This window comes from Seriola lalandi, unplaced genomic scaffold, assembly GCF_002814215.2.
Source record: "Seriola lalandi dorsalis isolate HSWRI2012SDOR001 ecotype SW California unplaced genomic scaffold, Sedor1 jcf7180002054476, whole genome shotgun sequence".
In the NCBI taxonomy this organism is placed as follows: domain Eukaryota; kingdom Metazoa; phylum Chordata; class Actinopteri; order Carangiformes; family Carangidae; genus Seriola; species Seriola lalandi.
In genome coordinates, this window is record NW_019525029.1 from 1,362,470 (window position 1) to 1,389,174 (window position 26,705).

General features: G+C 42.1%; 1 protein-coding gene across 3 annotated transcripts in view; it reads left to right on the forward strand.

Annotated features, from left to right (window-relative positions):
* Positions 1–26,705, forward strand: part of kcnq4 (potassium voltage-gated channel, KQT-like subfamily, member 4) — a 44,735-nt gene that overhangs the window by 13,846 nt on the left and 4,184 nt on the right. The window contains exons 2-14 of one of the 3 annotated variants that reach the window (XM_087175602.1): positions 13,304–13,394; positions 14,951–15,077; positions 15,267–15,442; positions 16,069–16,194; positions 16,629–16,739; positions 16,831–16,926; positions 17,055–17,143; positions 17,839–17,964; positions 18,425–18,445; positions 19,071–19,127; positions 21,031–21,260; positions 21,379–21,478; positions 26,206–26,337. In XM_087175602.1, the coding sequence (XP_087031728.1) occupies positions 13,304–13,394; positions 14,951–15,077; positions 15,267–15,442; positions 16,069–16,194; positions 16,629–16,739; positions 16,831–16,926; positions 17,055–17,143; positions 17,839–17,964; positions 18,425–18,445; positions 19,071–19,127; positions 21,031–21,260; positions 21,379–21,478; positions 26,206–26,337 (1,482 nt within the window). The remainder of the gene's footprint in view (positions 1–13,303; positions 13,395–14,950; positions 15,078–15,266; positions 15,443–16,068; positions 16,195–16,628; positions 16,740–16,830; positions 16,927–17,054; positions 17,144–17,838; positions 17,965–18,424; positions 18,446–19,070; positions 19,128–21,030; positions 21,261–21,378; positions 21,479–26,205; positions 26,338–26,705) is intronic. The other 2 variants (XM_023412331.2, XM_087175601.1) reach the window with 2 other exon arrangements.

Here is a 26,705-nt window from a genome sequence, read left to right on the forward strand (position 1 = left end):
TACCCTGGGCTTTACTGTGGACGTAGTGTAAGAGAGAGTCAAGTGAGAGACTGAAGCGACAGTGCTGAGAGAGAATAGCAACAAGAGGAGGATCAGTGCAGTGAGAGAGCAGGAGCTGGGTGGAGGTAGGGTGAATTTCAGTAAAAGGATGAATAATTCAGAAGAGTATTATCCCTCTGTTCTCTCTCTCTCATCCGCCATTGCCTTCCCTGGTCTGTCATCTAATTGGTTGTAATGAGTTAAAGAGGGGGGCGGGTGTGGCTGAGAGGCCCACAAGTGGTCCACTCTGGTCCTGGCTCTGCTTCAGCTACACTAAAGAGAGGAAGAGGAGGAGATGACAGAGGGAGTATTGTAAAGAGTGGGGGAAAGTTAGGGTGAGAATGTGAGAGGGGGTGGATGAAAGAGGGGTCTGAGGAGGACATGGGTACATTTTGAGAATCATTTAAATGTTATTCATGTTGTTGTTACATATTATTAGCTTCACATAATCCGTCCATTGTGATACTGAAATCTTAAAGGCAGATGCTGACTTTAGAAATCTTGTGTGGGAGGCACTGAGTTATGTTGATGAGTATCCAGTCTAGTAACACGAAGGAGGGACTTGGTATTTGGACAGAAAGCGTAAACTTTATGAATGCTCTTTATCCTGATCCATGTTTTTGTCCGTTCACAGGGGGATATGTGTCAAAGGGAAAAAAATAACACCACACTGTACAAGGATGAGATATTTATGACTCAGACTTTAGGCAAACAGAAGGCCAAGTCCAGGCGTTGAAAACATACTTCCTGTGCTGTGCTCAGTCAGCGAACAAGGGTCAACAGTTTTTAGAGAGTGATATAGTTGTGCAATGTATTAAGTAAAAACATGGCTATGTGTTTACTGTTTACTGCAGCGGTACATGAGGAGCGGTGCCCTTTATCCTGCAAGGAAGTACATCCTATGTTAGCTGTGCTCTTTTGCCCACTGTCGTGGATAGTGATATTGCTCAAAGTACAAGGACTAAAAAACAAATAATAATAATAATAAAAAAAAAAAAAAAAGAAACAGCAAATCCTCAGTATTGGCCAATGTGCTTCATTTGTGGTTATAGCTGCAGCTCAACAAGTGGTTGTGTAAACTGGCAAAAACTCTGCAAGTGTGGTATCTTCGTGTGGAAGGTGGTTTTTGCGGGGCTTCACTGGAAGGTGATGTAAGTCTCTTTCACATGGCTCTGGACTCTGTCTTAAAATTACACACAACATAAAGAGACTACACTACTTTACACAAAGACACGCAGAGACAGACACAAAGATTTAGTTTGACAGGGAGGGATAGCAGCACTGACACTGGACTGAGGAGTAACACAGTGCAGCCCCTCCATGTGATGTGACCTGGGTACCAGTGTTTGACTGTAGTAACAGCAAAGATAACGCTAGCAGACAGATAGCGAGGCGGACTCTAGGCCCTCAGCACAGAACTCACCATCCGTATACACACTGCATATCTGTCCCATACCAACTGAGGGATCACCATCAAAGACGGAACTCCAGCCTCGCGGTCATGGGGTTGCTGCTGTGGTTACCAACGGACAACATAGTTGTAGTGCTACAGAGCCTGTTTAGGAGTGTCTATGAAAAAACAGAAGTACCGATGGTATGTGGCAAATTGTGGCACATGTTGCAGATACTAAAATTACCCCTCTGCAGCTCTACACTTGTGTATTGTAACAGAAAATGACAATGATTTGCAAGTATCAGAAATCTTGATTTACTGCTCACTATAGAGTAACTCAGACTCATTGTCTATTAGAGCTGCAACAATTATCTGATAAATTTATTAATTAATTGAGGAGAAATTAATGAGTAACAATTCTGATTATCAGTTGATCATTTTGAGTCATTTTTAAGCAGCTTCTCTAATGGGAATATTTGCTGGTTTCCTTAGTCTTCCAGTCCAGCAACTTCCTGTCTCCAAACAAAGCCAAATATAATTCAGTAGTAATATAGTTCAGTAGTTGTCCTTATTCATTATTAACTCTCAAATCTTGATAATGAAAATTATAAAAAGGTCGCCCCGTATTTGATAAAGCTGTGCACAACATGCAGCAATAATTCAGATGTGATAATTTTCACACAGTGCTTTAAATGACCCCCAATCTTGGTATTAGTAACGCTGGCCTTAACATTACTGCAACCATTGTGATCCCCTCCTAGAGATCCGCTGACCACCGGGGTTGTGTGTGACCCCGGTTCACTTTCTCACACCCCTTACCTCAAACTTCTGGGCCAATCCTATTACCACGAGTTCAAATGTTACAGTCACTGCTTTCTTTTTGTTGTTTCTCAATCCTGGAGAGCTGCCCCTGACCCTCTGTAATCCATCACTGGAGATCCCTGCTGCCATGGTAACAAGATTAGACCTGTCACAGAGTAATGATGATTGGCCTGAGATTCAGTCGTAGCCCCGGTCAAGGAGGGGGGTAAAAGGAGTATAAGGTGTTTGTGTGTTTTGGGTCGCGGAGTGGTTCGTTTCCAATAAACCTCGGAGAAGCCACATGATTGGGTCCTGACTTCTACTGGTACGTCTTCTGGTCAAGGGTTCGAAGTTCTTCAGTGCAGCATATTTTTATAGAAAACATATTCAGAAATGTCACATGTCCCTTCTGCCTCCCGTTTACAATCTTTGCTATGAACAGCGACCCTTTCCCAACCACCAGCCCTGCTGATCCAAGCTTTGTGAAGATTGAGCTTGCGATGGTTAAATGTCAGCATTATAAAAGCACACTGGTGTGTGAAGTGGCAGCCTGTACACCTACTAAAGGGTTTGTTGACTCTGTGCTAATTGGCTGGTTGCTGGTAACAATACCACAGCTAAATGTCAGCGCTCTCTCAGCACTTCGCCTGCACCCTGGTCGCATCTCCCAGCTCTGTGTAGTACTCTTCACTGACAACAAGTGCGTAAGCAGCAAAGAGCATGAATCAGAAAGAGCATCAGAGACAATGGAGCGGGTCTTCTGAGTACATGTGCGTTAGGCTGCAGTGCTAGGTTGTGTGTGTGTGTGCGTGTGTGTGCGTGTATGTGTGTCTGTGTGTACCATGATCAACCCTGAACGGATGCTTTGTTTGTACGTCCTGTATGTGCGTGCGTGTGTGTGTTTGTGTTCACGTGTAATTATAAGCTCATTCGGGTCTTTATGATAGTCACCATTTTTTCCACTTTAGTGGACAACTGATGTCGATGTATATAAATCACATCTCATTTCTCCAGCCTCTTTTTCTGTCATCGCATACATACATATATATAATTTATGTGAACAATTTCACACTGAATTGTCCTGATGTCGTAAGAAACACACTCATCTGATATTCCCATCAGGCCAAAGCACCACCGGTCACCAAGAAATTGTGTGCTATTACTATTAATCAAGATCAGCTTAGACACACACACACACACACACACACACACACACACACACACACACACACACACACACACACACACAAACACACAGGCTTTCCCAGCACTCATGAAACCATCATGAATTTATCCTTTCTCTGTGGTCCTACCTTAATTTCGCTCCATTTACTGGTTAGAAATGTGACCAACTGGACATATTTCTTCAGTCTCTAACCACCCGTACCACATGTCTGCAAAGAAACATGTCACTGAGGCACCAGAGACCATCATTGTCAGTGCACTTCTCACTATAATGACTATTCTACATGAATCTGTAATAAACAGTGTATTTATTGCACCGTATGTGTGAAAAAAATCGAATACTTATGAGAACTGAATTTATCTGTACAGATTAAGACAACATTGGAAGATAACTGTGTCAAGAAACATTAAAATGCTGTTAATTTGAATCAATTTGTTTAATGAATCATTACTGATAATGAGAAGAAAGCCTCTCATGGTGCAGATATGAAAGATTAAGTATGGGTCAGTATAGGTCAGAACTGCCACTGAAGGCTCCATGGTCATGTGCTCTGTATTGTATTTGGGGATTTGTGAGTTTTAGTAACTTGAGGTACAGTTTAAAATGAACATTAATTAACAGCTGATATAAGTATAGTGCCTCTTGTTGGTCACACTTAGGTTTGTGATTGTGATAGCCAGTTCAAGTGTACCCTCTCTTTCACCAAATGCCTGCTGGGATAGGCCTCAGGCCTCTTGACCCTGATAAGTGGTTACAAAAATGGACTGCTAGATGGTATCTTGTTGCAGGTAGCGTTCAGTGGGTTTAGCAGAACTTATCACTGAAAACAGCAGGAAATGAGGTTGATGAGACCTCGGTGAGAGGGAACCAAAATAAGAGTCTTTGTTGAGCTGAGGGTAACTGTAGTTGGGTGATAATTCCCTGTGGATCATTATGAGCAACCCCTGATTAGTGCAGCTTTAGTTCAGGCTTGTGGACTGGAGTTGGTTACAACTGTCCAGAAAGGGTATGTTTGTTCACAAAATGTACAAGTATGTACAATAACATGCTTGCAATAAATGTAAAAGTATTTTTATTGCAAATATTCTGCTGGGTAAATGGGTGGTCTGGTGTTAAAGGGCTGGCCCTCATGACCTCAGATTTTGGCAAAGGCACACTGACTGCAGTGCAAAAGCAGAAATTATTTCACTGCTCTGGTTTCTAAAAAAATGTTTTTAAGACTCTGCAGTTAAGATAATTGCTTGTTAAATTGGATATTTTATACATTGTAACAGTAGGAATATTTAACAAGAGTTTCATCTTTAGTGTTTGAGTGTCTTCAGTGTCTCTTGTGGTGTAATTATTCCAAAGTGTTTGTATTTAGGATTATGCCTTGTGACAATAAAAGGCTGGAAACAACCAAATCCAAAATAATATCGTTAATGAAATGTCACTTCACATCATTCTCTGAAAGAGATTGATTGAAATGTTTCTTTATTTTGGTTGAAGGCACTGATAAATCACCTGATGCAAAGACTACAGGAACTCCAATTTGCAGCACTGCACCCTTAATCCAATGTGTGTGATACTTCAGTATCAAAGTGTTCAGGGTTCAGGTCATTCCTGTGTTACAGAGAGCCAGCAACCAACTTTCAGTGAAAATAAGAAAGAAGAAGCCTTGGTGTTTTGTGCAAATAAAGAAAGAGTTTCAATGAATCAAAAGCTGGAGACAAAGGACTCAGTTATGATGTGATGTAACATTGGTGTCTGCGAGAGTGCACACACTGTGTGTGTGTGTGTGTGTGTGTGTGTGTGTGTTTGTGTGTGTGTGTGTGTGTGTGTGTGTGTGTGTTGATGGCAGATACTTCGTAGCTGCTGTGACTGGGTGTGACATTCTCCAGCTTGGAAAATGTATCAGTCTAATTGGCACACTGTTTGAAATGCATCATCCGTGGACAGACAGTGGAACAGCGTGGCAGTCACTGGCTCTTTGGTGAGGTGTGTGAATGTGTGCGTGATTGTCTGGCTGCGTAGTAGACATGTGTCTGCGATGGAGAGTGTGTGGCACTTTTGCGTGTATGTAATGAGGCAAATTATTTGTTTGGAAGTGTCCGCAGTAGTAGCGTGATGCAAACTGCCAAGTTTGCGCCTTTGTCAGCAGTGTGACCAGCACTCATTACACAACTGTTTCTCTCAGTTATGTAAATAATTGATCTAGTCACGTAATATTCGTGAAGGTTGTGGCATTCAAAAGAAAACAAACACATTCCTCTCATTTTTATGCAACACTCTCATGTCGGGTTTTCTCCCCCTCTCTCCCTTCCCTTTCTCTCTTCCTGGTCAGTGCTACAGCTTCTGAAACGCTCAGTCAGCTTCTTTCCTCGTGAAAAAGCACTTTTCATCTCTTATTTGTTTGTGTGTTGTTTGTTTTTTTTTTGTTCCTACTTTGAAAAGTTTGTTGTCCCAGAAGAAGGAGGGGGAGGGGGTAACTAACGGGCCCAGAGACCTGCCTGTTCTGGGCTGTGTTGCACTGAGCTCTGCAGCCTACCTGCACACATTTTGCCAGCAGTCGCTATTTAAGGAGAGTGAAACACTATTAATATCTTTCTACTGTTTTCACCTTTTTCCTCTCTTTCTCCTCTCCCTCCCTTCTCTTTCTCTGCTGATGACACTCTCACTCCTCCTCCTCCGTGCTACCTTCTTTGATTCTTGACTCCTCTCCGGGTTGGGCGCAATAATTCTTCTCTTTAGTTTTTGCTTGTTAGCACGTCGCTGCTGTGAGCTTTGTTTAGGCCTGTGTGTTGTAGTTACCACTTTTGTAAAGGTGTGAAGTGTCCAAGGTGACATTTGTCATCAGTTCACATACATGTATGTCAGACTCTACTATAAATAAATCTCATGTCCTAATTGTGCTTTCTTTGTTTAAGCAGATCTATATGTTTACCTGTGTATGTCCTTGTGGAAGGTGTCACTGAAAGTGTGTGTTCAATAATCTGACTGTGCGTGTGTTCTCTTTTTGTTTGCGTATTTGTGCACCTGCAGCATGTGCACAGATTGCGGGTCAATGCCTGAAAACCGTTGTCAGAGCCTCATCGATCGGGGCTGGCGCCACACACACACACACACACACGCACACATTCACGCGCACTTTACAGGTACAGGTACAAGTAACGCGACATGACCCAAGGGCCTTTTCATCCCTCACCTGCTCTGTTTTCCCTTTTTTCTCTTTTTTACTATTTCACCGGCGTTGCTCCAAACTGTTCTTTCTCTTTGAATCATCAACCATCTGTCTTCACATCTTTCTACGTCAGTTTCATCTGTTTCTCTGCATCTTCCCTCTCAGTCTTCTTTATCGCCCTCTCCTCTCCCTCCTGCCTCCTCTGTTATGTGTTACTGATAGCTGCTTTATCATCCAGTGATGATTGAATCAAAGGTGCATTCTCCCGCACTACAGCTCTGCTCCTCTCCGCCAGGCATGCCGCTAACCTCATAAACACATACACACACAGTGTAATATAGCAATACACAATGTCATATATTTTTATTACCACTCGTGATACCTATTTATCTCACTACAGTATTTTCACAGGCCAGTCAGAGTAATGTGAGATCTCCCTCTTCACTTATGTATGTTTACAGGAAAAGAACAGTGAAAGCCCCCAGTCTAGCTTCCATTAAAAGCAATCTGGTTGCCCTGTGCGCTTCTGCTGTGCATTTATTTGTTGTCAGCCCCACCAGCCGCCCAACAGCCCTCTAGAGCTTTACAGGCCCCGAGCCAAAGTGTACTTTATACATACAGAGGCACGTGGTGTGGGACAGTGATTGGTTCGAGTTACCTGGGATGAAAATGAATGAGAATTATTCAGATAAACATGTAAAACTGTGCTCTTTCTTTCTTTCTTTCTTTCTTTCTTTCTTTCTTTCTTTCTTTCTTTCTTTCTTTCTTTCTTTCTTTGTCTTACTGTGCTTGCATTTTTCTCCATTCTCCTCAGTGTCCATGAGACAAATTACTCTGCTCTGCTTTGGGAGAAAAGTCAGATACTCTGTGTATATAGCAGAGCATGCATTATTCTTTCTAAGAAGTTCTGGAGCAATTACTAATGTGGACAGCCTTATGGTAAATCTCCTGAGTGCCTGACTTTCGTAAATTATTTTATTCATTATATCATGAAGGTCTTTTTGATTCGTGACACATGGTGCATCTATACATTAACATGCCCATTTATAATGTATATAATGAGTAGGGCTTTCACTTCCCTTTATCCTCCCTTCAACCTTGGTTGGCTCACATATAGTTGTGGCTGATGAGACTATCCTGTGTTGAATATACGGAGAGGAGGATTCAACGATTTCTTTGATTGTCTTGGCCATGGGAGCAATATTCATTCTGATATTTACTTTCTCTCTTCTCTAAATCCTAAATTATGAAGCCTTTGCCGGATGTCTTTATTGAAATATTTCATCTGAAGATATTTTGTTGATGCAGAAGAGCATCAACAAAACCTTTCGATGTCCTCCCGAGACCATCCTTGCTGTTTTTATGGATTTCGACTGATGCTTTGCTTTTAATTGACATTTCCCTGAAAGGAGGGAGTGGAGGTGGGTGGTGCTATTGAGGTGGAGAAAGTGTTACCTCCCCCCACGTGCATCACGCATTACCTAAATGACTCCTCATCTGTTTCATTTACGTATGTATTTGTTAATTAATATATTTGTTTATTTACGTATTTACTTATTCACTGGGGACGACAGAAGAGACACAAGCTCAGGTCATTTAATTCCATCTGAAGAAGCTGTAGCTGAACACTGACGACAAGAGATCAAACAGGACAACATTTGTGGATTTCCATTCATAAATAATAAATGAACAAGGGAAAAAAAAAGGTGACCCTCTATAGTAAAAGTCAAGATGTTTGAGTTTATGAAAAGTCACAGGATCACCAAAATCACTGTATTACAGTTCATCCTGCAGGGACTATGAATTTCTAATGATCTAATCTAATGGCAATCCATCCAATAGCTGTTGAAATATTTCCGTAAGGAACAAAGTGATGGACTGACTGACTTAAAGACTAATATTGCCATTCATAGTGCCATGTCGCCAGCATGACTATTAAAAATGACAGGCTCAGACAGGCTGAGGGAGTTGGAAATGAGAGACAGCCTAACACTCGATTTTGGTCTCTTCAGGGGATTTTGTGAACACCAGCATTTACTAGGTTGGAGGACTTCAACATAGACGGTGTAAGTGGTATTTTACAGCCATATGTGAGTTTGGCAGGTGTGATCTGAGGCCTGCCTGTGGCTTGTGGTCTGAATGAGATGAGGTTTGAAGGGTTTGTTACACGACACCCAGCAGAAATCTACTTTGTGACTACGCAAACTGGCTCACAGATACGGTGAGCCGTGTTGGCAGCAGCTCGTTGCAGCGGTTTCGTAGTTGTTGCATGTAAGCAGTAATATTGTTCTCGGGTAAATGCAGAGTTACGGAAATGTTGTGTCTGTATTTTGTAGAAGCCAAGCTGTCCATCAGGATATGTATGCTGTAACATAAAGGACAAGTCAATGAAGGAAACCACCTGAGATGCTTCCCCCGACTAATCTCCTCCTTATGGAAATACACACAGAGCTTTGAGTTAATTGAGGGGAAAAAGACAGACAGTGTAGTCAGCACATTACTCAGTTGATGAACGACCAAAATGTATTGTTTGCATCATCTGAGTGCCTTTTTCAAACTAAGTCCGCTGTGGCTGAAGCACAAACTCTCCTCTGTGCACGCGTCACTGGGCTGAGAAATACACAGTGGTAATTTGGGGGTGACTGTTTATTTACACTTGGTTTCTGGTGTCTTTCTAGCTGTCTTAGAGCTACTTTGTCTTTCTATTTGTAGTGTCTCGCCATCTGGAAACTGTGGCCGGAAAGGCAGACAAAACAAAAACAGTTGGACAAGTTGCTCATTCACTGACTCTTTGCACAGTGTTTTTGTAAGCAATGTAATGTGGAGAAACGAGACGACAGAAACCAGGTTTTTCACATCGAGCCTACTGAATCACTACCGGTCTAATCAGACATTTGCTTTGCCAGAAATTCTGTTTTGATGATATATAGGCCAGTTATCCCTGACATGCTGTGGTTATGAACTAATCCTCTACACAACAGTGGTTCCCAACCTTTTTTTTTGTCTGATGTGTCGCCAGATCCCTATCAGAAGAGCTCAAGTACTTCTTCATCAGCACCAAATGTGTTCATTTCGGTTTAAAGAGAAGTGTTAAGTAACGCGACAAAAAAGTTGTTGCAGTCATTTTTTCATTTAGTTGAAATGTCAGAATTTAGGTTGAATTTAGACAAAGTTTACATTTGAATTACTACCATGTATCCATTACACCAACTATTTTAACTATGTTTCCATTACATTTAGCTAATTATTTCAACCTTTAATCCATTACTTTTGTCTAACTACGACTTCTAGTTTACTAACTGACTTTCCTGCACTCTCAGTGGCTTTAAGGGTTCACGACTGCCTCAGGTTGGTGCGAGGTGTGTGCTGTTCAGTCAGCCTATTGTAGCTTTTTAATTTATTAGTAAATGTAACAATAAATTTGAATAGATATATTTTTTAATCAAATCATGATTTCTTTTCGTTTGTTTTTTCCTTTTTTCTTTTTTTTTGGGCTTCTCCACAATCAATCCATGTCCCCTCTGCTAACTGCAGGGGGGACGTGGATTGTTGTCGTTCTTCCAGATAGATCAGTGAGCCAAGAGGATGCAGGACAAACTCCACACAACTTTGGACATCTCTCTTATCTTTCCTTCCTGTTGTCCTCTATCATTTCTGGTGTAAGGCTGATGCAAGACAATGTATACCATCTCACTCAACTCTGACTCAACCAATTAGACCCTGAGGGTTTTAGTCTGAGAGGATATGGGTCTTTTTTATTGTTTCCTCTTCTGTTTAATCATTGCTGATGAATCTATTGAATGTTTCTCTAATTATATTTGGCTTTTTTTCAATCCTTTTAGACTTATTCCAGTGGAAATTTGTCTGTGGAATCACTAATTAAGAATATACGTTATATATTCAGTCCAATATTTGTTTTTTTCAGCAGCTGTTTATTGTCCGACTCAAACCCATAGTTTTAAGCATGTTTTTAAAGTGAGCAGCTAAAATTCATTTCCCTTCACAAACATTAGCCCGATGAGAGACTTGCCGATTACGTTACTAATCGTGCAGAAAGGGAACCATTGTGTGAGGCCATAAGACCCGGTTTAGCGTCCAACAAGTGTTCTCTAACTTTGGGCTCTGACATCTAGACCAGCTGGACCAGCAGCTGCCACCTGGCTAATCCTGCCACACTGTTCTGGATTCACATGGCACAGAGAGCAGGCAGAGCTGGTGTGTGTTTGTGTGGCACTCATTTCTGCCTCTCTCTCATTTCATTTTTTTACCCAGCACGTTCTCATGCAGTCATTCCCTGGTCAAAGACGTACGATGATGGTACTTTTGTTTCTCGTCACTGAGCTGCTGTAACAGTATCACACATGAGGAGTTTGGCACTTTGGGGGATTACCAACACTAGTAAAGTATTTTCCCATGGGTCCATTAGGCCTCTGACTGCCTTGTCAGCTACTCTCATTACCTAAATGTGATAACTAAAGGATATTGATATAACTGATGCTCTGTCATCGGCATCTCAGCGTGGTGAGCTCAGTTGGAACGGTTACTCATTTTAATTAATATGACTTATTGAAACAGATACAATATCGTAAAAATAAGAATATAGAAAATTCAAAACAGAACATAACTATCAAAGCTTTATCTGCTGACTGTCACTTTATTAACAATAGGTAGTAAAATGTACAATATACAGTTTGGAGATTTTAGAGCTTTATTATCTGAGTTTTTTTTTTATGACGTTTGTAATTGTTTTTGTTGCTTCCAGCTTGCTGCCTGAATAAATCAAGTTATTGTACCAAGCGTGATATTTACAGTAAGATCAAAATCTTGATATGTTTTTCACCAATTATTCTTCAGTCTGATCTCTGTGATCTTTTCTTTTGAGTGAACTTCTACCTCTGCTCAGCTTACAAAAATGAACAGAATGAAAAACACCAACAAAACAAATTATGAAAGAAACACAAGAAGTAAAGTGGCTGATAAAAAGATCAACATGCTCCAATGTTGACCAATCTCCCAACAGATTTGCTCTGCTGTACTGTGAGTCCTTTTAATCTCGCAGTCGACAGTTCCACTGAAACAACTTCTAACAATAACTTTTTCCACTGGTTAAGAGGGACAGAGTGTGGCGGTTACTACATAAGTGCTGACATTATTCTTTTCAGCAGCACACCATTCCTTAAATAAATGTTTTAACTTTAAAGTTAGAGTTAATACATCATCCTTAGTGGAGATTTTTTTTTTGTACATCAAGGAATATTTGCTATTTGGCAGGGAGTTAGTAACCTGTTCCCAAAAGGATTTGTCCACGAGAGAATACTTCTTTAATTTTCCCTCTGAAAGACAAGAGGAATTCACATCATGGATGTAATAGTTGTATGTGACAAACTGCAGTATGAACTAGATTTGAATACGATGATATTTTTGTCTGTGAACAGAAACTGCAAATTATGTCCATGAGCCAGACTTAAGCATGGCGATGGAGACTCGACGTTACTCCGAAGATGAAGTGTTTATACTAACATGAGAGCACCTCGAGGATAAGGCACAATTTACCAGAATTTATGTTGTGTTTTATTCTGGAGTAGTTCTCAAACTGAAGTGGCCATTACTTCTGCAGGACAGTAATTTCTGTCCCAGCAGAGACGTACCGTCCCCGTGTTTTGTTGAAAGGAGAGGATGATACCAGTCTTCTTATAGTAAAATATGTTTTAACTGTTGAGTTTAACACGGCTGGGAATATTCTATGTGTTTGTTATTGTCCAACAGCCCCGAGTTCTCAGGCCCAAGCCGCATCATTTCTACTGAAGGTGCATTTCGATTTGGAATTTTTTGAAAAAACAATTTATGACATCTCCTCCTAAACACAAAACACAACATTTTCTGTAGATCATCACTGGACCAAGCTCATCAAAAACTGTGTAAAGCTTGGTGATGTCTTTTTTAGTTTTCAAGATATTGACCAATAAATGCCACAAGGGACAGGGCTTAGCAGTAAATTGGCCATAACTCATTAACCATTTGTCCAATAATGGTAAATTGTGGTATGACGTATTCAGGCCATGTTTGGGAATAGGCCTACTAAAGCATTTTGAGCCTGACCCATAGAGGGGCCACAAATACTGAAGACCTCAAAACCTGGTGGACAGAATCTCACCAAATTCGGTGCACATGCATCTGGGGGCAAGTATTAATCAAAAACTGAAGTCTGATATTAATTGATGCATGTGGGCGTGGCTTATTCATCATTATGCGGCATCTAACACATCACTTCCAACAGAAAATTAAGTCAGTAGGTTGATTGTGTTGCCATCACCCAATGGATATTTCGGGTGTTTTACACCAGCAAGCACTCGGCTGACATAAAGCCCAACACAGTAAATGCTGCGGGATGAAGCCTACATTTACCTCTAACCATCGTTTGCCAAAAACAACTAAGCTTGCTTTCATTGTTCCGATTCTTGTGCCACTGACCGAATATGAGTCAGCATGCTGTGTTTGTTGTTATGGATCAACAAATCTTTTCCTGCTTATTTGCAATTTAGGTTTTCTCTGTTGGCTAATCACTCAGAGAGTGAACAAAGCACATTTTAATGGGTTTTATTTAGTCCATTTATTTCTTCTCAAAAGGGATTAGCATAACCCCAGATTGTTCTCATTTCTGATGTGCGTATTTTTGAAATGTGTTTACTGACCGTGTGTGTGTGTGTGTGTCTGTGTGTTTCAGTTTTCTGCTGGTGTTCAGCTGCTTGGTGTTGTCTGTGTTCTCCACCATCCGCGACCACCAGAAGGTTGCCAACCAAGGCCTCTTCATCCTGGTAAGACCCCGTCCCTCTCTCTCTCTCGCTCTCTCTCTCTCACTCTCACACACACAAACACACACATTGACTACTTCAGCATCCATCATCATACCCTTTCATACACACCATCTCACTTACTGCAGTGTATGTGCTTGCATGCGTGTTGTTTTGTTTGCCGGTGGAGGCGCAGACAGCCATGTAAGCAGGTGGAAAGATTCAGGTGTTGTTGACGGCGCAGGAAATCACAGACATGATCCACTAATCCTAATAGCTATCCCATAATCTCCCCTCTTCCTCTGTGCTCAAGCTGCTTTTTTGAAAGGTAACGGACGTTCGCTTTCTCCCTCCTTAACCGGACCCGTCCTCTGTCAACCCCCTCTCCCCCGACTCTCTCATTCCACCTTGTTCATCTTTACGTGTTATTTAATCGTTTGATTGACTTCCACATTCCCTCCGTTCACTCTTCCAATTAATCACTCAGCCATTAGCAGGCAATCAGCCATTAGTCGACTTTACTTACGCAAACATTTGCTCTAATGACAGATTGGTTCAGTGCACCTTAAACTGCGCGTACAGTCCAAGAACCTGAGAGTAAGAAAGACAAAGAGGAAGAGAAAAGGCTGACAGAGTGGTGTGTTACCAGGCTGTGACTTTTATGGTATAACCTTTATGATTTTTTGATATTTGATTTAAGCTTCTGTTAAATAAGAAGTAAGTCCATTTAAGTCTTGAATATACAGTTCTTGCTTTGCAACATATCAGCCCTTATTTGATTAATTTTACCAATTACCAAAAAAGGTTTAATAGAGAGATCAAAGGTCATGTAAATCATGTGAAGTATATGCACATCAGTTATCAGAGTTTCCCACAGAGAGAAATTAGGAGTGGTTTCCGGGAGAGGAGTGGTGGGTTCATGCGCTAGAAATAAAGACTGGAAAACTGACATCCCAGCCTTGATGTTCCTGCGACATACTGCGTACTTTGCTACTTTTTATGTCGCCACATTCACATGATCCTGTCCGCACCATTGATGTTTGCTTATTTTTTTTGTCCCCTCATTGTTTCACATCTCTTGTTGTTCAGCGTTTAATTGTGCATTTGATTGTGAGATTTCACGCGGTGTACTCTCCCATTCAACACAGGAAGTACACAGATGGCAAGCTGATGGAAAATGAGAACAATTCAAATGGATTTTTGTGATTTACTCTTGAAATTGTCACCAAGCCATAAACAGATTAAGATATTCATGAATGTTAATATGGCGCTTTAAATAAAATGGATAATTTGGATGCTCTGTTTAGAGGGACAACTTTCTTTTGAAATATTGGTACTCATGCTAAACTTTTGATATTAAATACTAAATGTAAAGATTTAATGGAAACACCATGAAATGAAAGACTGTCACACTGGATTTCACTATGACTTTTGAAAGGAAAAAAATACACACATACAAAAAACGGGGGTAGGTGGGGGTGTATTTGTTTGGATGGTCTGTAAAACACTGCGCTCACTTGACCAGTGCATGTCGCTTACCTGTCTCTCTCTCTCTCTCTTTGTGTGTTTGTGGTTTGTAGGAATTTGTGATGATTGTGGTGTTTGGGTTGGAGTACTTCATCAGGATCTGGGCTGCTGGCTGTTGCTGCAGATACCGTGGATGGCAGGGACGGCTGAGATTTGCCAGAAAGCCCTTTTGTGTCATAGGTTAGTGTGTGTGTGTGCGTGTGTGTGTGTGTGTGTGTGTGTGTGTGTGTGTGTGTGTGTGTGTGTGTGTGTGTGTGAACAGCACACAAACCCCTGACAAAGTGCTGTGTGTGTCCATGTGAAAATTTGGACACCACCTTACCCTCATCTCCTCTCTATGTCTCCGTGGAATGAACTCCTTCCCTGTAGACTTCATAGTATTTGTGGCGTCGTTGGCAGTGATCGCTGCAGGTACGCAGGGTAACATCTTTGCCACCTCGGCCCTGCGGAGCATGCGCTTCCTCCAGATTTTGCGGATGGTTCGTATGGACAGACGGGGAGGCACCTGGAAGCTACTGGGCTCAGTGGTTTACGCACACAGCAAGGTGGGAATGAAAGCCTGCAAAATATATCCTCTTCTTACACCTGTTCCACTACAAAACTCACATTCTCTGGTTTATGTTTGAGAACATTTTACATTTATGGACATGTCTTAGTTGTGCAAACATTCACAATTAAAAGAATACTAGTGCATGTTGGTTATATCCAATATTATGGATTATTGATAAATACAGGAAGGAGGTTGAGGGTTGTTAGTAAAAGGCTGGTGATGACTGTCATGATGCTTCCTAATGGGATGAATAACTTAATAACTTTCACTGTTTAGGAATAAGAGGTGAGGCGACTGACTCGATTGCCGTAAAACACCAAACTCCCCCTTAACTGCTCATCAACAGTTTTTAGTATTTGTGCTGACTTAAACACCTGACATCCACCGGTCGGCTGCAGAACCCAGTTTAATGGTGGTGACGATGATGACTTGATGCATCAGCTGTCTAAGCAGAACTGCACAGCCAAGTCAAAGTAGAAACTAAATGTGATGATGTTGGGAATTTAGCCAATAACGATGGTAGTCTTACCGTAATGAGAGGAGGGATTATGATGTTAAAGATGCTGCTGCTGCCGCTGACAGGTGTGATTGATACGTCCTCTTCGTCTCACTCTCTCCCAGGAGTTGATTACAGCCTGGTACATAGGTTTCCTGGTCCTGATCTTTGCCTCCTTCCTCGTCTACCTGGCAGAGAAAGACATCAACTCAGATTTCAACACCTATGCAGACTCCCTCTGGTGGGGGACTGTGAGTATTGCATAATGCAAGCGTCACTCGCACACACGCACACAGTCAGGCTTTTTGTAGCTGTGGTAATAATCCCTATTTGTGAGCAAAACCTTTGTAGAAGACTTGCCAGTGAGCGGTTGTCAGTCTGTGTATTCCAGATATTTTATATTTAGTATATTTTTATCCAAGCGATTGAGGGAGTGACAGCAAGAGCAATCTTAAAACGTGAATTTGGATTATAGACAGTTTTCATTTTTAGCTAACACTCGATTCATGTGACTAGATTGATATAAATGTCAGGTGCAACTGGAGTGTAGAGTCATGCTAAATCTTTTGTGTGATGTTGCATTTCTGAGAATAATGTTAGCTGGTTTTTAGACAAATGCAGTCTGTCACTACCCCCATGCAATTTGCATCATGTTAAACCCATCACATTGTCTTTACGCTCACAGATTACTCTCACTACTATTGGCTATGGTGATAAGACCCCTCGTACCTGGCAGGGACGGCTCCTAGCTGCTGGCTTTGCTCTTCTGGGAGTCTCCTTCTTTGCCCTGCCTGCTGTAAGTCTCCTGTGTATTTACTCATATCTTCGTCAGTTGCTCCTGTCTGCCTGGTTGCACTCTTAACTTAAATTTGACCTCTGACCCTCAGGGCATTCTGGGCTCAGGCTTTGCCTTGAAGGTTCAAGAGCAGCACCGGCAGAAGCACTTTGAGAAGAGGAGGATGCCTGCTGCCAACCTGATACAGGTAATGGCCACAGTGAGCGACATGAAGTCTTTATGTTACATGGTGTTTGATAAATTCAAGTGCAGAGTCAGGTAGGATGTTAACTTTCGCTTTGTGTTTCTGTTTTGTGTGTTTGTGGCTTTGTTTAGGCTGCATGGCGTCTCTACTCTACAGATCCCAAACACTCCTATCTAACAGCTACATGGTACTTCTATGACAGCATGTTGCCTTCGTTCAGGTAGGCGCTGCCATAACTCTACATGTTCAGCACTGAATGGATTCAACCATCAGAAAATCTTTAGTTGCCTTTGGTCATTTGTGTAATAAATGCAGACAGAGATTTGAGAGTTGCATCACAAGAGGGTGAATTGTGAAAACTAGTATGTGATACTTTGTCTTCAGCTCATACTTTCATATCATTATAAACAAAACACAGATCACACCTGCAACCTTTTACCCATGAAGAACCCCTCTCAGTTCTGTGCAGTGGAGGTTTTAATAAAAAGCAATAGTATTCATTTCTCTATTACATTTTTAAATTAAACTTTGGCCCAGCCCTTTGAAATACCTCTGCCACCACTATTCAATTACATTTTCATCACTTTTGTTCTACACAGTGGTTTCTTATATTTTGCATTTATGTATTAATTTGACTAATTTTTTATTTGCTTAAAAGGAGGGGAACATGAGAAACACAAATAGAAACATGCATCTGTTTTATAGTAATGTCAAGTCAAAATGTTCACTTTGCTATATCTTAAATCGTCACGTTTTCACATATCATCTTATTAATCTCAAGTATCCCTCTTCTTTTGAGCATTTGGACCATTGATTTGGCCTTTTTGTGAGTTGTTCATTATTTGTTATTTTTTTGTTCATTTGTCATGTGTTGTTTTTTTTGTTGTCGTTTTTTTTGTGCACGTGGGTTGTCAGAGAACTGACGCTACTGTTCAGTCACCTCCAGCGACAGCGTAACACCAAGAAGGTTCTCCACAACTCCTACCACACGCTGCTGTCTGGGCTGCGGCCCTACAGCTCCCCCTACCTGTCGGGAGACAGGTACGCACACCGCCACCACTCATAACTTCACAGTGCACCCAGACAGGTGGCCAAAAGTCTACCTACACTCACACACAGTGGGGACATAAAGAAGAGTACATTCAACAGGTGTACACGCACACAAACACACGCACACACGCACACACACACACACACACACACACACACACACACACACACACACACACACACACAAAATCAAGGCTGACTGCTTCCGGAGCTTTCTGCATGGACGTGTTATGTGTTTAACAATATTTCACTAATGTCCGATCTGAGACCACTGTGTTACAGGAACCCCTGCTTTTCAGCATCTTTGTCTGCTTAGCTCATACTCTTGCCATCTCCACCGCCTCCCGCTATTCACTCATCAGTTTCCTCTTCCTGTCTTCCTCTTTCTTTCCGTTTCTTTCCTTTGTGTCTTTTCCATGCCATCCATCCTCCATCCTTCATCTGTTCTCAGGAAGGCAGAAGGTCCATGCAGGTTTGTTCTTCTAGTCATGAGCTGTGCTTGTTGGTTTGAGGATATTCGTAATTAGGGTGAATTTGCTGCATTAGGCTCATAACTTTGTTTTGCAAAAACCTTTAACAAGCGCCAAGGTAACAAAGGGCTGATTGTGTAAATGGTGTATGTTGGACTTGTGCATGCATTAGATGAGAGAAGCACATTGGTGTATCTGAGTAATACAACTTCTGCTGGTGGAGATGTCTTCGAGTTGAGGTTTGCCGCTCTAACACCATGTTGTTTAATGGGCTGTCTTGATGAATATACTCGGGTGAAACATTATAGCCCACTACTGTTGCATGATCCTTCCCCACCCACTCCTCACTGAGCGTGTCTCCATAATCCAAACCTGCCTCTCAGAAGTTTATTTTGTGGTTTTAGACAAGGGAACGAGAGCAGGAACGGAAAGGGCTATTTGGATTATTGAGATGTCACACCTCACCCTCTTTCTCTGGTTTTTCCTTTGCTGCCTTTTATCCTCACGGGTTCACAGTGTACCCAGGTTTTGTCCCAGAACTTCTCATCCTCCTTCACCCCCCCTCGCTCCCCCTCCACTCCTCTCCTCCCCTCACCCTCTCTCCCTCTGCCTTGTGTGTCTCCCCAGTCAACTCCTCTCTAAAAAGCGGGGTCTCTTCAGGATTCACGCTGGCCGCAAGCAGAGGTATCCACGGCAACGAGCCTGTGCACGGGGCACGCTAAAACTTCACCATTCGATAACACACACCACTCTTGCTCCTCTTATGATGCACACATCCCTTTCCTCACTTATGCACTAACTTTGCCTGAAACGCTCCAAAATTTGTGGGCCAGTGCAGTGGCTTGATAAAAGTTTAGCGTTATTGTTAAAAAATCAAACTTCTCACAGTTTGTGAGTTTCAGAAAGAAGAATTAGCTCAATTAAAATTGCCAGTAGAAGCAGATGCCATGAAACGTATCTTATTTTCAATGATGATAGGCACTGTACTCTGGTCCTCAAATGCTTGAGTGCATCATTTACTGTGAAGACATGTTGTGTTCTGTTTCACTAAGAGAGTGTTTCTCCAGCTTGGTCTTTATTGTGAGCACTGGAGAAACTGGGACTGAGTTTGGTTGCTTTGGCTTGAAGGTCATGATAAACCATGTGTTGAAAACACGACAGAAGTCCTTGATGTATTATGACTGTGACAAGATCGATACATGTGTTTTCCTTTCATCAAATGTCTCTGATGAAACGAGGAAACTATATATTCACTCAAAAATAAGCAACGACCTTTCACAAATTGAAATCGTTGAAGTCAAGGGAATCTCCCTTCCCTCCCTGTAGACTTGCTTCATGTTTTCAATTCAGTTGTTTGGTTGTTTTTGACTCTTCTTGAAAAGAAGGTTTAAATGATTCAGCATGCTTTTATATTTCATATTACTCATATGAACCTTTCTAACAAACCAGTATGTTTGTGCTGCATTTTTAAAAAGGTTTTTAAGGGCGAATGCTTTTGTCTGCATGTGCATATTTTTCAATGTTTTTTGAAAGAGTCAGTGAAATTTTATGGTCCCGAATGCATCCAAATCATTTACTTCCTTTCCCTACAGCATGCAAAGGTCGTTCACTCGATCTTCCCCCATTTACTCCAGTCTACCTGAAACATTTCAGCTTGCTCGTATGAAATGCTGTGTCCACTAACATCCCTTAACTATTTAAATTTTAATTCAAATGGCTTTGCTATAACACACGCACAACGAAGAGTATATATCATCGTAAAGATGCAGGAGTAAACGACTGGGCTGGAATTGCTCTGTGGTGCATGACGTTTGCATTTCCTTATGGATCCGTGACAGTGTGTAACATGTAAGTGGCTGCAGAGAAGGAGTGGTCTCCAGAGCATGCTACAACAGCAGCGTCAGGGGTCAATCTGTTGGCGAGAATGGCCATCAAATAGCTTTTCTCCTGTAAATAGATGACGTTACCTATCGGGTTGTAGTGAGTGTTGTAGAGTACCTTATGAGACACCTTTTGTAGGGCTGCACTTTGAAGCCAATATTTTGATGCTTATTCTCTCTGTTGAAGGGATTAAGGATGTGTGTCTTTGGTCTGATGGTAGGTGGAGCATTTTCCGCCGTCCCAGCACAACTGCAAGTCTTGAATCAGGTTTCAGTCTGATATTGCTGAATCAGGTGCTATGATAGGCACATTAAATGAGCAGAATCAGTTCATGGCTGTATTGAGCGGTCCCTCAGGTCAAACTGCCTCCATGATAAATCAGCTCGTCTCTCTTTCAGGGAGACAAAATGTAAATGTCTGTTTGTTTCCCTGTTTTGTCTGTTTGTTGATGAGTTTCTGTCTGTTATAAAAAAAAAATCATAGGCCATATTTTTTGTGTTATTTCACTTTTACTAACAAACTTTTTTTCTAACAAGCTCAGGCTGCCCTTCTGCTGCATCCCTAAACTCCCGGGATAACACAGTTTAGTTTTCCATTAAGGTCAAACGCATGGACATTGTGATCATTGACAAAAACTCAGTGCCTTTCATGATCCGAACAGAATACTCTGCTTACAGAAGTTTGACTCTTTTATCTTCACTGTCAGCAGTAAAATGGGTTTCCGGGATCGGATCAGGATGAACAATTCCCGATCGTCCCAAACCATTCGGAACAAGGCATCACCGCTGCCCCCGGGCCCCGGTGTCAGACGCTCTCCCAGCCAGGAGAACGTCCCCGAGATGACCAGCCCGGGGAAGGTCCAGAAGAGCTGGAGCTTTAACGACCGCACGCGCTTCCGCACCTCGCTTCGCCTCAAACCACGACCTCCTGCTGATGGTGGGCAACACACACACACACACACACACACACACACACGAACACTTTTCATTAACATTCACAAGAATCTTTTAATTTAAATTTTGTCTCTGAATCTCTTCCCTCTACCTTGGTCCAGTGGAGGGAGTCGGGGAGGACAGTGTAGAAGACAAACCATATTATGACGTGGCCATGGAGGAGGTAATCCCAGCAGTGAAGACACTTATACGAGCTGTCAGGTGAGCCATTGCACTAACAACAAAAACTTTCTTTTCCAACTGATCACCAAACAAAAAGGAATAAGTGATACAATGTGCAGTTCTGTCTTTGTAGAACTAGATCAAACCTGCTGAAATTTGTTTTTTGGGTGATGGATCCTCTTGTATTGTAACGCAAGAACATGATTTCCTGTACAGTTCAACCTTTGCACAACCCCAATCATATACAATATACAAAATATACACAACTGTACTTTGGGAATTTTGTATTTTATGTGTTAAATTTCTCAGCTTTTATGAGAAAAACTGAGGAAAGTGAGAAGTATCGCCCTGGAAAGTTATTACATCAGCCCTTTTTTGGGTATATGGACTCACACATGCCCAATAAGCCTTTTGCAATAAAACTACATAAAAAAATATATGATTCATATGAGCTAGGCACAGAGCTGTTGTGCTGCTGGTCACCAGTGGAATAAGGTCACTTTGATCACACAAACAACCCATGCATGTGTATTCAGACGATAGGCATTCTCATGATATTTATAGCCTGCATTAATAGGTGAACATGCTGCTCCCCCATTTAGGTGCATGCGTGTGCAGATTCAACTGACGGAGTACGAATGTCCACTTAGGAGAAGTAACTGAGCCTTCCTGCAGGCAGGGTTAGTTCCCCTGTCTGACCTTGTCGCTCAGCAAGCCCAGCTCATTCAGCCTGATCGTTTAAGGTGGCGTGATAGAGTTCCCTATCAGAGGCCACGCGAGCAAATGCGCTCAGGAATACCGTAGAGATGAAAGATCACAGTAAAGTATGATATACAGCTTAGACTGGGACAAATGTAATAACAACTGATTAAGAGCATTGATTTTGATCGCTGTCACTGTGTCATCTCTTTCTTTTATTCATCGTTCCTGTAGTATGTCAGTGGCAGATATCCTGTGAACAAAGAGTGTGAGCCTGTGAAGAAATACTGTCAAATACTGTTGTCAAATCTATACCATGATTATTAAAATTAGGAATTAATTATAACGTGCAAAATGCAAAACTGCGCAACCTTCTGTGTTTAAAGGTAGAAATATCCCACAGAAGATATCCCAACAATAGACACGTACACCTAGATACCCTTAACCTGACACAGTTACAGAATTACACACAGAGTAACAGCGTAGAGTTTTTCACTGATGGTAGCAGAAAAAACTACAACTGCTTGCAAACATCTGGTGTTGGGGCCAGGCTGGTCTCCAGGGGGGTCTGATGAGAGTGGATTATAACGACTCTCTTTTTGGTCCTGTGTGACAGCGACATGCCCTCACAGGTTCTCTCATGATAGCGTGACGCTGTCTGTGTAGTCCCATATGCACTCTGTGCACCTTTTGAATGGTGAAGAAGGTAGGATATAGTGTGGGTATGGGGCAACGTTAGGGATGTTGAAATTCAACTGCCCCGTTAAAATGGTCCCAAAATATTTTATAGGACTCTGGAGACCCAGAATAAAGTTTCATGTCCATCCCTGATCATTCTTTTTTATTAAAGCTGCCGTGATTCTTTCAGCTGCACTGATTGTAAACACTAAAATTACATTATCGATGTACAGACATGAATTTGTGTATTGTCAGTACAGTTTAGTGATTCATGTAACATCATTCAGATTTGTTTTTTACATAATGAATGTTAAGCTGCAGTCATCCGTGTCTCCGGTGGCCCAGCTCCTGTTGTCCACATGTTGAAGTATCCAAGACACTGAACCCCAATTTGCTCCGTAAGGTTAACCAAGGCTCTGCTGCTATCAATGTGTGCTTGAGTGATTGAGAGGCAAATTGTAAAGCACTCTGGGTAAAAGCACTATATAAACGCAGTCCATCCATTTATCTTCCTGTTTTCCATTTTACAAATGAGCACATTGTGATGTTAGTAACGCAAGTCAGCTGTCTGAACCAAGTGCTTTGTTAACACTTACCCCAAGGTTTCTCCTTCGTAGACATACAGCAGGTGGATATTTTCAGTTCAGCATGTATTATTGTTTGATATTGTTAGGCTGCTGATAGGGTATTATGTGATCTCTCCTCGGGTTTGCACTTGACTCAGCATATAGCTCTGACCTCAGCGGCTCTGTGCTGCGGACAGTAAAAGAGAGGGAGTTCCTATAGATAGTGCTGGTGTGTAAAGAGCAGGTGCTTCACTGTGTTAACACGCACACATACTCATGCAGCGTCTTTGTAAGGTTCATGATTGATGTCTGTGAAACAGAATTTTGCAGCAGGCCGTAGTGCTGAGACTTCACTTTAGAGAGATGCGTGTGGTTTATCAGTGCCTGGCTGCCTGAATAAATGCGTCTGGTGCTCTGTTGATGTACGGAGGGAGAGGTAGAGGGAGCAAGAGGAGAAGAGGAAGAGAATGGGGAAACAAGGTGTGATAATTTTTGCACTGTCTCTGCTGTGACTGTTCACACACACACACAAATCCAATACTGCTTCTGCAAATTTCTGCATGTTTGCAGTCTCAGATGAAGTGCCCACTTTATTAAATAAATAGTTTGGACATACCTACTATTTATAACCATTTGATCTTTTGTCATCGTCATCAGTTTTTGTAGCGTTTCAGCTATAATATTTTTAAACTCATATAATGTTAACGCAGTATATTTCTCCTTAAGAATGACTGAATACACGTACTGTAGCGTGTGCATTAGATTTAGTTCACTTCACAGCAGGTAGGTAGTCTTATCTGACGATGATCCAGACTTGCCCCTGCAGTGTCTCAACCTACTTGGCCCACCTAGGATGCGTGTCATTTTTAAGTCACAGATAAAACCTTGCCATTTGAGAATGTCAGGAATCCACCTTTGCTGAATTGCAAAAACATTTGCTCTGTCTATGCAAGCATTTTATTACACAGATGACACTTCCTGTCCCTCCAATCATCGCTGTGTTTTTACATCTCAACTTCCCAACATTAGGAAGGTATGATATCTTTCAGCGAGCAGTGCCAGCTGTACTGTACCACTGCTGGTGACTGTTGCGCCGTAGCTGGAAATTTTCTGGGGGGCAGAGAGGGGCCCACACTCGGATCTAACCACGTATTAAGAAAGCCATTTCATCGACTGAGAGAGAGAGTCAGCATTTTGAAGAAACCCTCGGAGGATCCAAATCAAAAGTCCCCACCCCCTCCTTCTCCCATTTCCCCAGCCTTTTCTTTTACCCTCACCTGAGACCCACCCTGGCAAAAAAATCTGCATCTACCTGCAAAATAAGAAAAAAGACCGCCTGCAAAAATACCCCAAATGCAGGAGTCATCAAGAAACAGGAGTGCTGCGTGAGGGGGAAGAGTGCGCTGACGGCTGCTACGGCACCAGCTGTGGACCACCACTCCTCCTCCTCTCACTCCTCTTCTCCTTCGCTCGCACCTTCTCCTCTTCATTGTTGCAGCACCGGTCAATACACAAGACTGTGTGCTGTATGTGGCTGCGGTAAATGCAAGCGCTGCAGGCCTGGACAAAGGTTACAGTGGTTATTTCAGAAAATGACCCCTCTCTCACAAGTTCAGATTTCCCGTGCTCCTGCTTAGCCCTTTTCGTGGTTGTGTTACTGTAGTGTGTACGTACTTCTGACCGAGAGTGTGTAGTTGTACTCATGCATGCATTCGTGGCATTATATTTCTAGTGTGTGTGTGTATGTGTGTGTATGTGATGTTTTCTTGAAACAGCTGAGAGTTTCAAGACCTTTGATGTGATTTCTTTTCTTCCTCCTGTGAAGGCAACTGGGAGTATTATAGTGGACTTAGTCATCTGGGTGTGAGAGATAGGATTTCCTCGTGAAAAAAAAAAAATAAAATAAAATAAAGATCTCCTTCCTTGCCCTTCCTCCCTCCCCTGTTCCTCCTCACTCCTTCGTCTCTCCCAGTTTGACTTGTAGTGCAATCCATCACATGATGAGATGACAGCTTGAGTGTCTTTATTTTGTCTCGCTTACATTTGGTGTTTTTTCAGTCCTGCGGAGCCAGCATCTCTGAGCTGCCTATCGCATAAGTGATAAGAAGGGAATTGAATGACCCACCTAACACAGAGAGCCAGGCACTTCCAGACACACACATACACACACACTTAAACTTTCCTCCGCTTTCTTCCCACTGTTTCTTGCACATCCTCCACTCCCTCCAGCGTGACGTTCCAACCAGAGCGACTCTGGCTGAGGATGTTGTCAGTGATGTGTTCGGCGAGCAGAGTAGTGCTGGGTCAACATTCCTCGGTGTGATTCCCCCCACAGTGGGACGTGGGTGGTGATGATGAGCTGGGTGTGCACTGGGAGTGGGAGCAGCTGTGGTCCACCAGTGGCTCCAACATGGCTGTAGAGGTGTGTGTGTGTGTGTGTGTGTGTGTGTGTGTGTGTGTGTGTGTGCGTGTGTGTGTGTGTTATTCCTATCTGTGGATGTGTGCTAATTGCTGAAACAGCAAGTACTGATAAGCAAATGTCTCTGGAAGATGTTGTCATCATCACATTATATCCATATGGTTTAGTAAGGGGGTGCTCTGCTCTCTTTATGAAGCTGTTTGTGAATGATAAGGTCACTGACTGTAATTAATCTTGTTATTCTCAGGGTGGGCTGCATCGTTTCTGATGGCTGTCCTGCCCCTGCATTTTTCCAAAGGTTTACTGTATGTCCATATATATGTGGTTGTGCGGTGTGGGGCTCTTTAAAGGCACCCAGAGGAGCGATAACATTCTGGGCTTTTTGTTTTTGATGCCTTTTTTAGGATCTTAAAGTTCCTTGTGGCCAAGAGGAAGTTTAAGGAGACGCTGCGTCCGTATGATGTGAAGGACGTCATAGAGCAGTACTCTGCTGGACACCTGGACATGCTGGGCCGTATCAAGAGTCTGCAGATGCGGTGGGTTTCACACATTTAATTCCTACTGGTTTGTTGCTTCATAACTGAATGAGATTTTTTTTTTTTTAAACTGGAGATAAAGATTCCTTTGTGTGCTCATGCCATGATTTGTTTTTGCTCTTTGTGCTGCTGCTTCTTTTAAAGATATTTACTTCCTTGCCAGGTCGTGTCTGAACTGTAAATATGAAGCTGCCACTAGCAGCTGGTTAGCTTAGCTTAGGATAGAAACTGGAAGCAGGGGGACGCAGTTCCTATGGCTCTCCTCATCTAGTTCGTGGCAAAAAAGCATATAAGTGTTCTTATTCGCTGAATATAAAAAGAATGCCAAGCTTTTGTCTTCCTCAAGTTTATTAGATATGTATTCATTA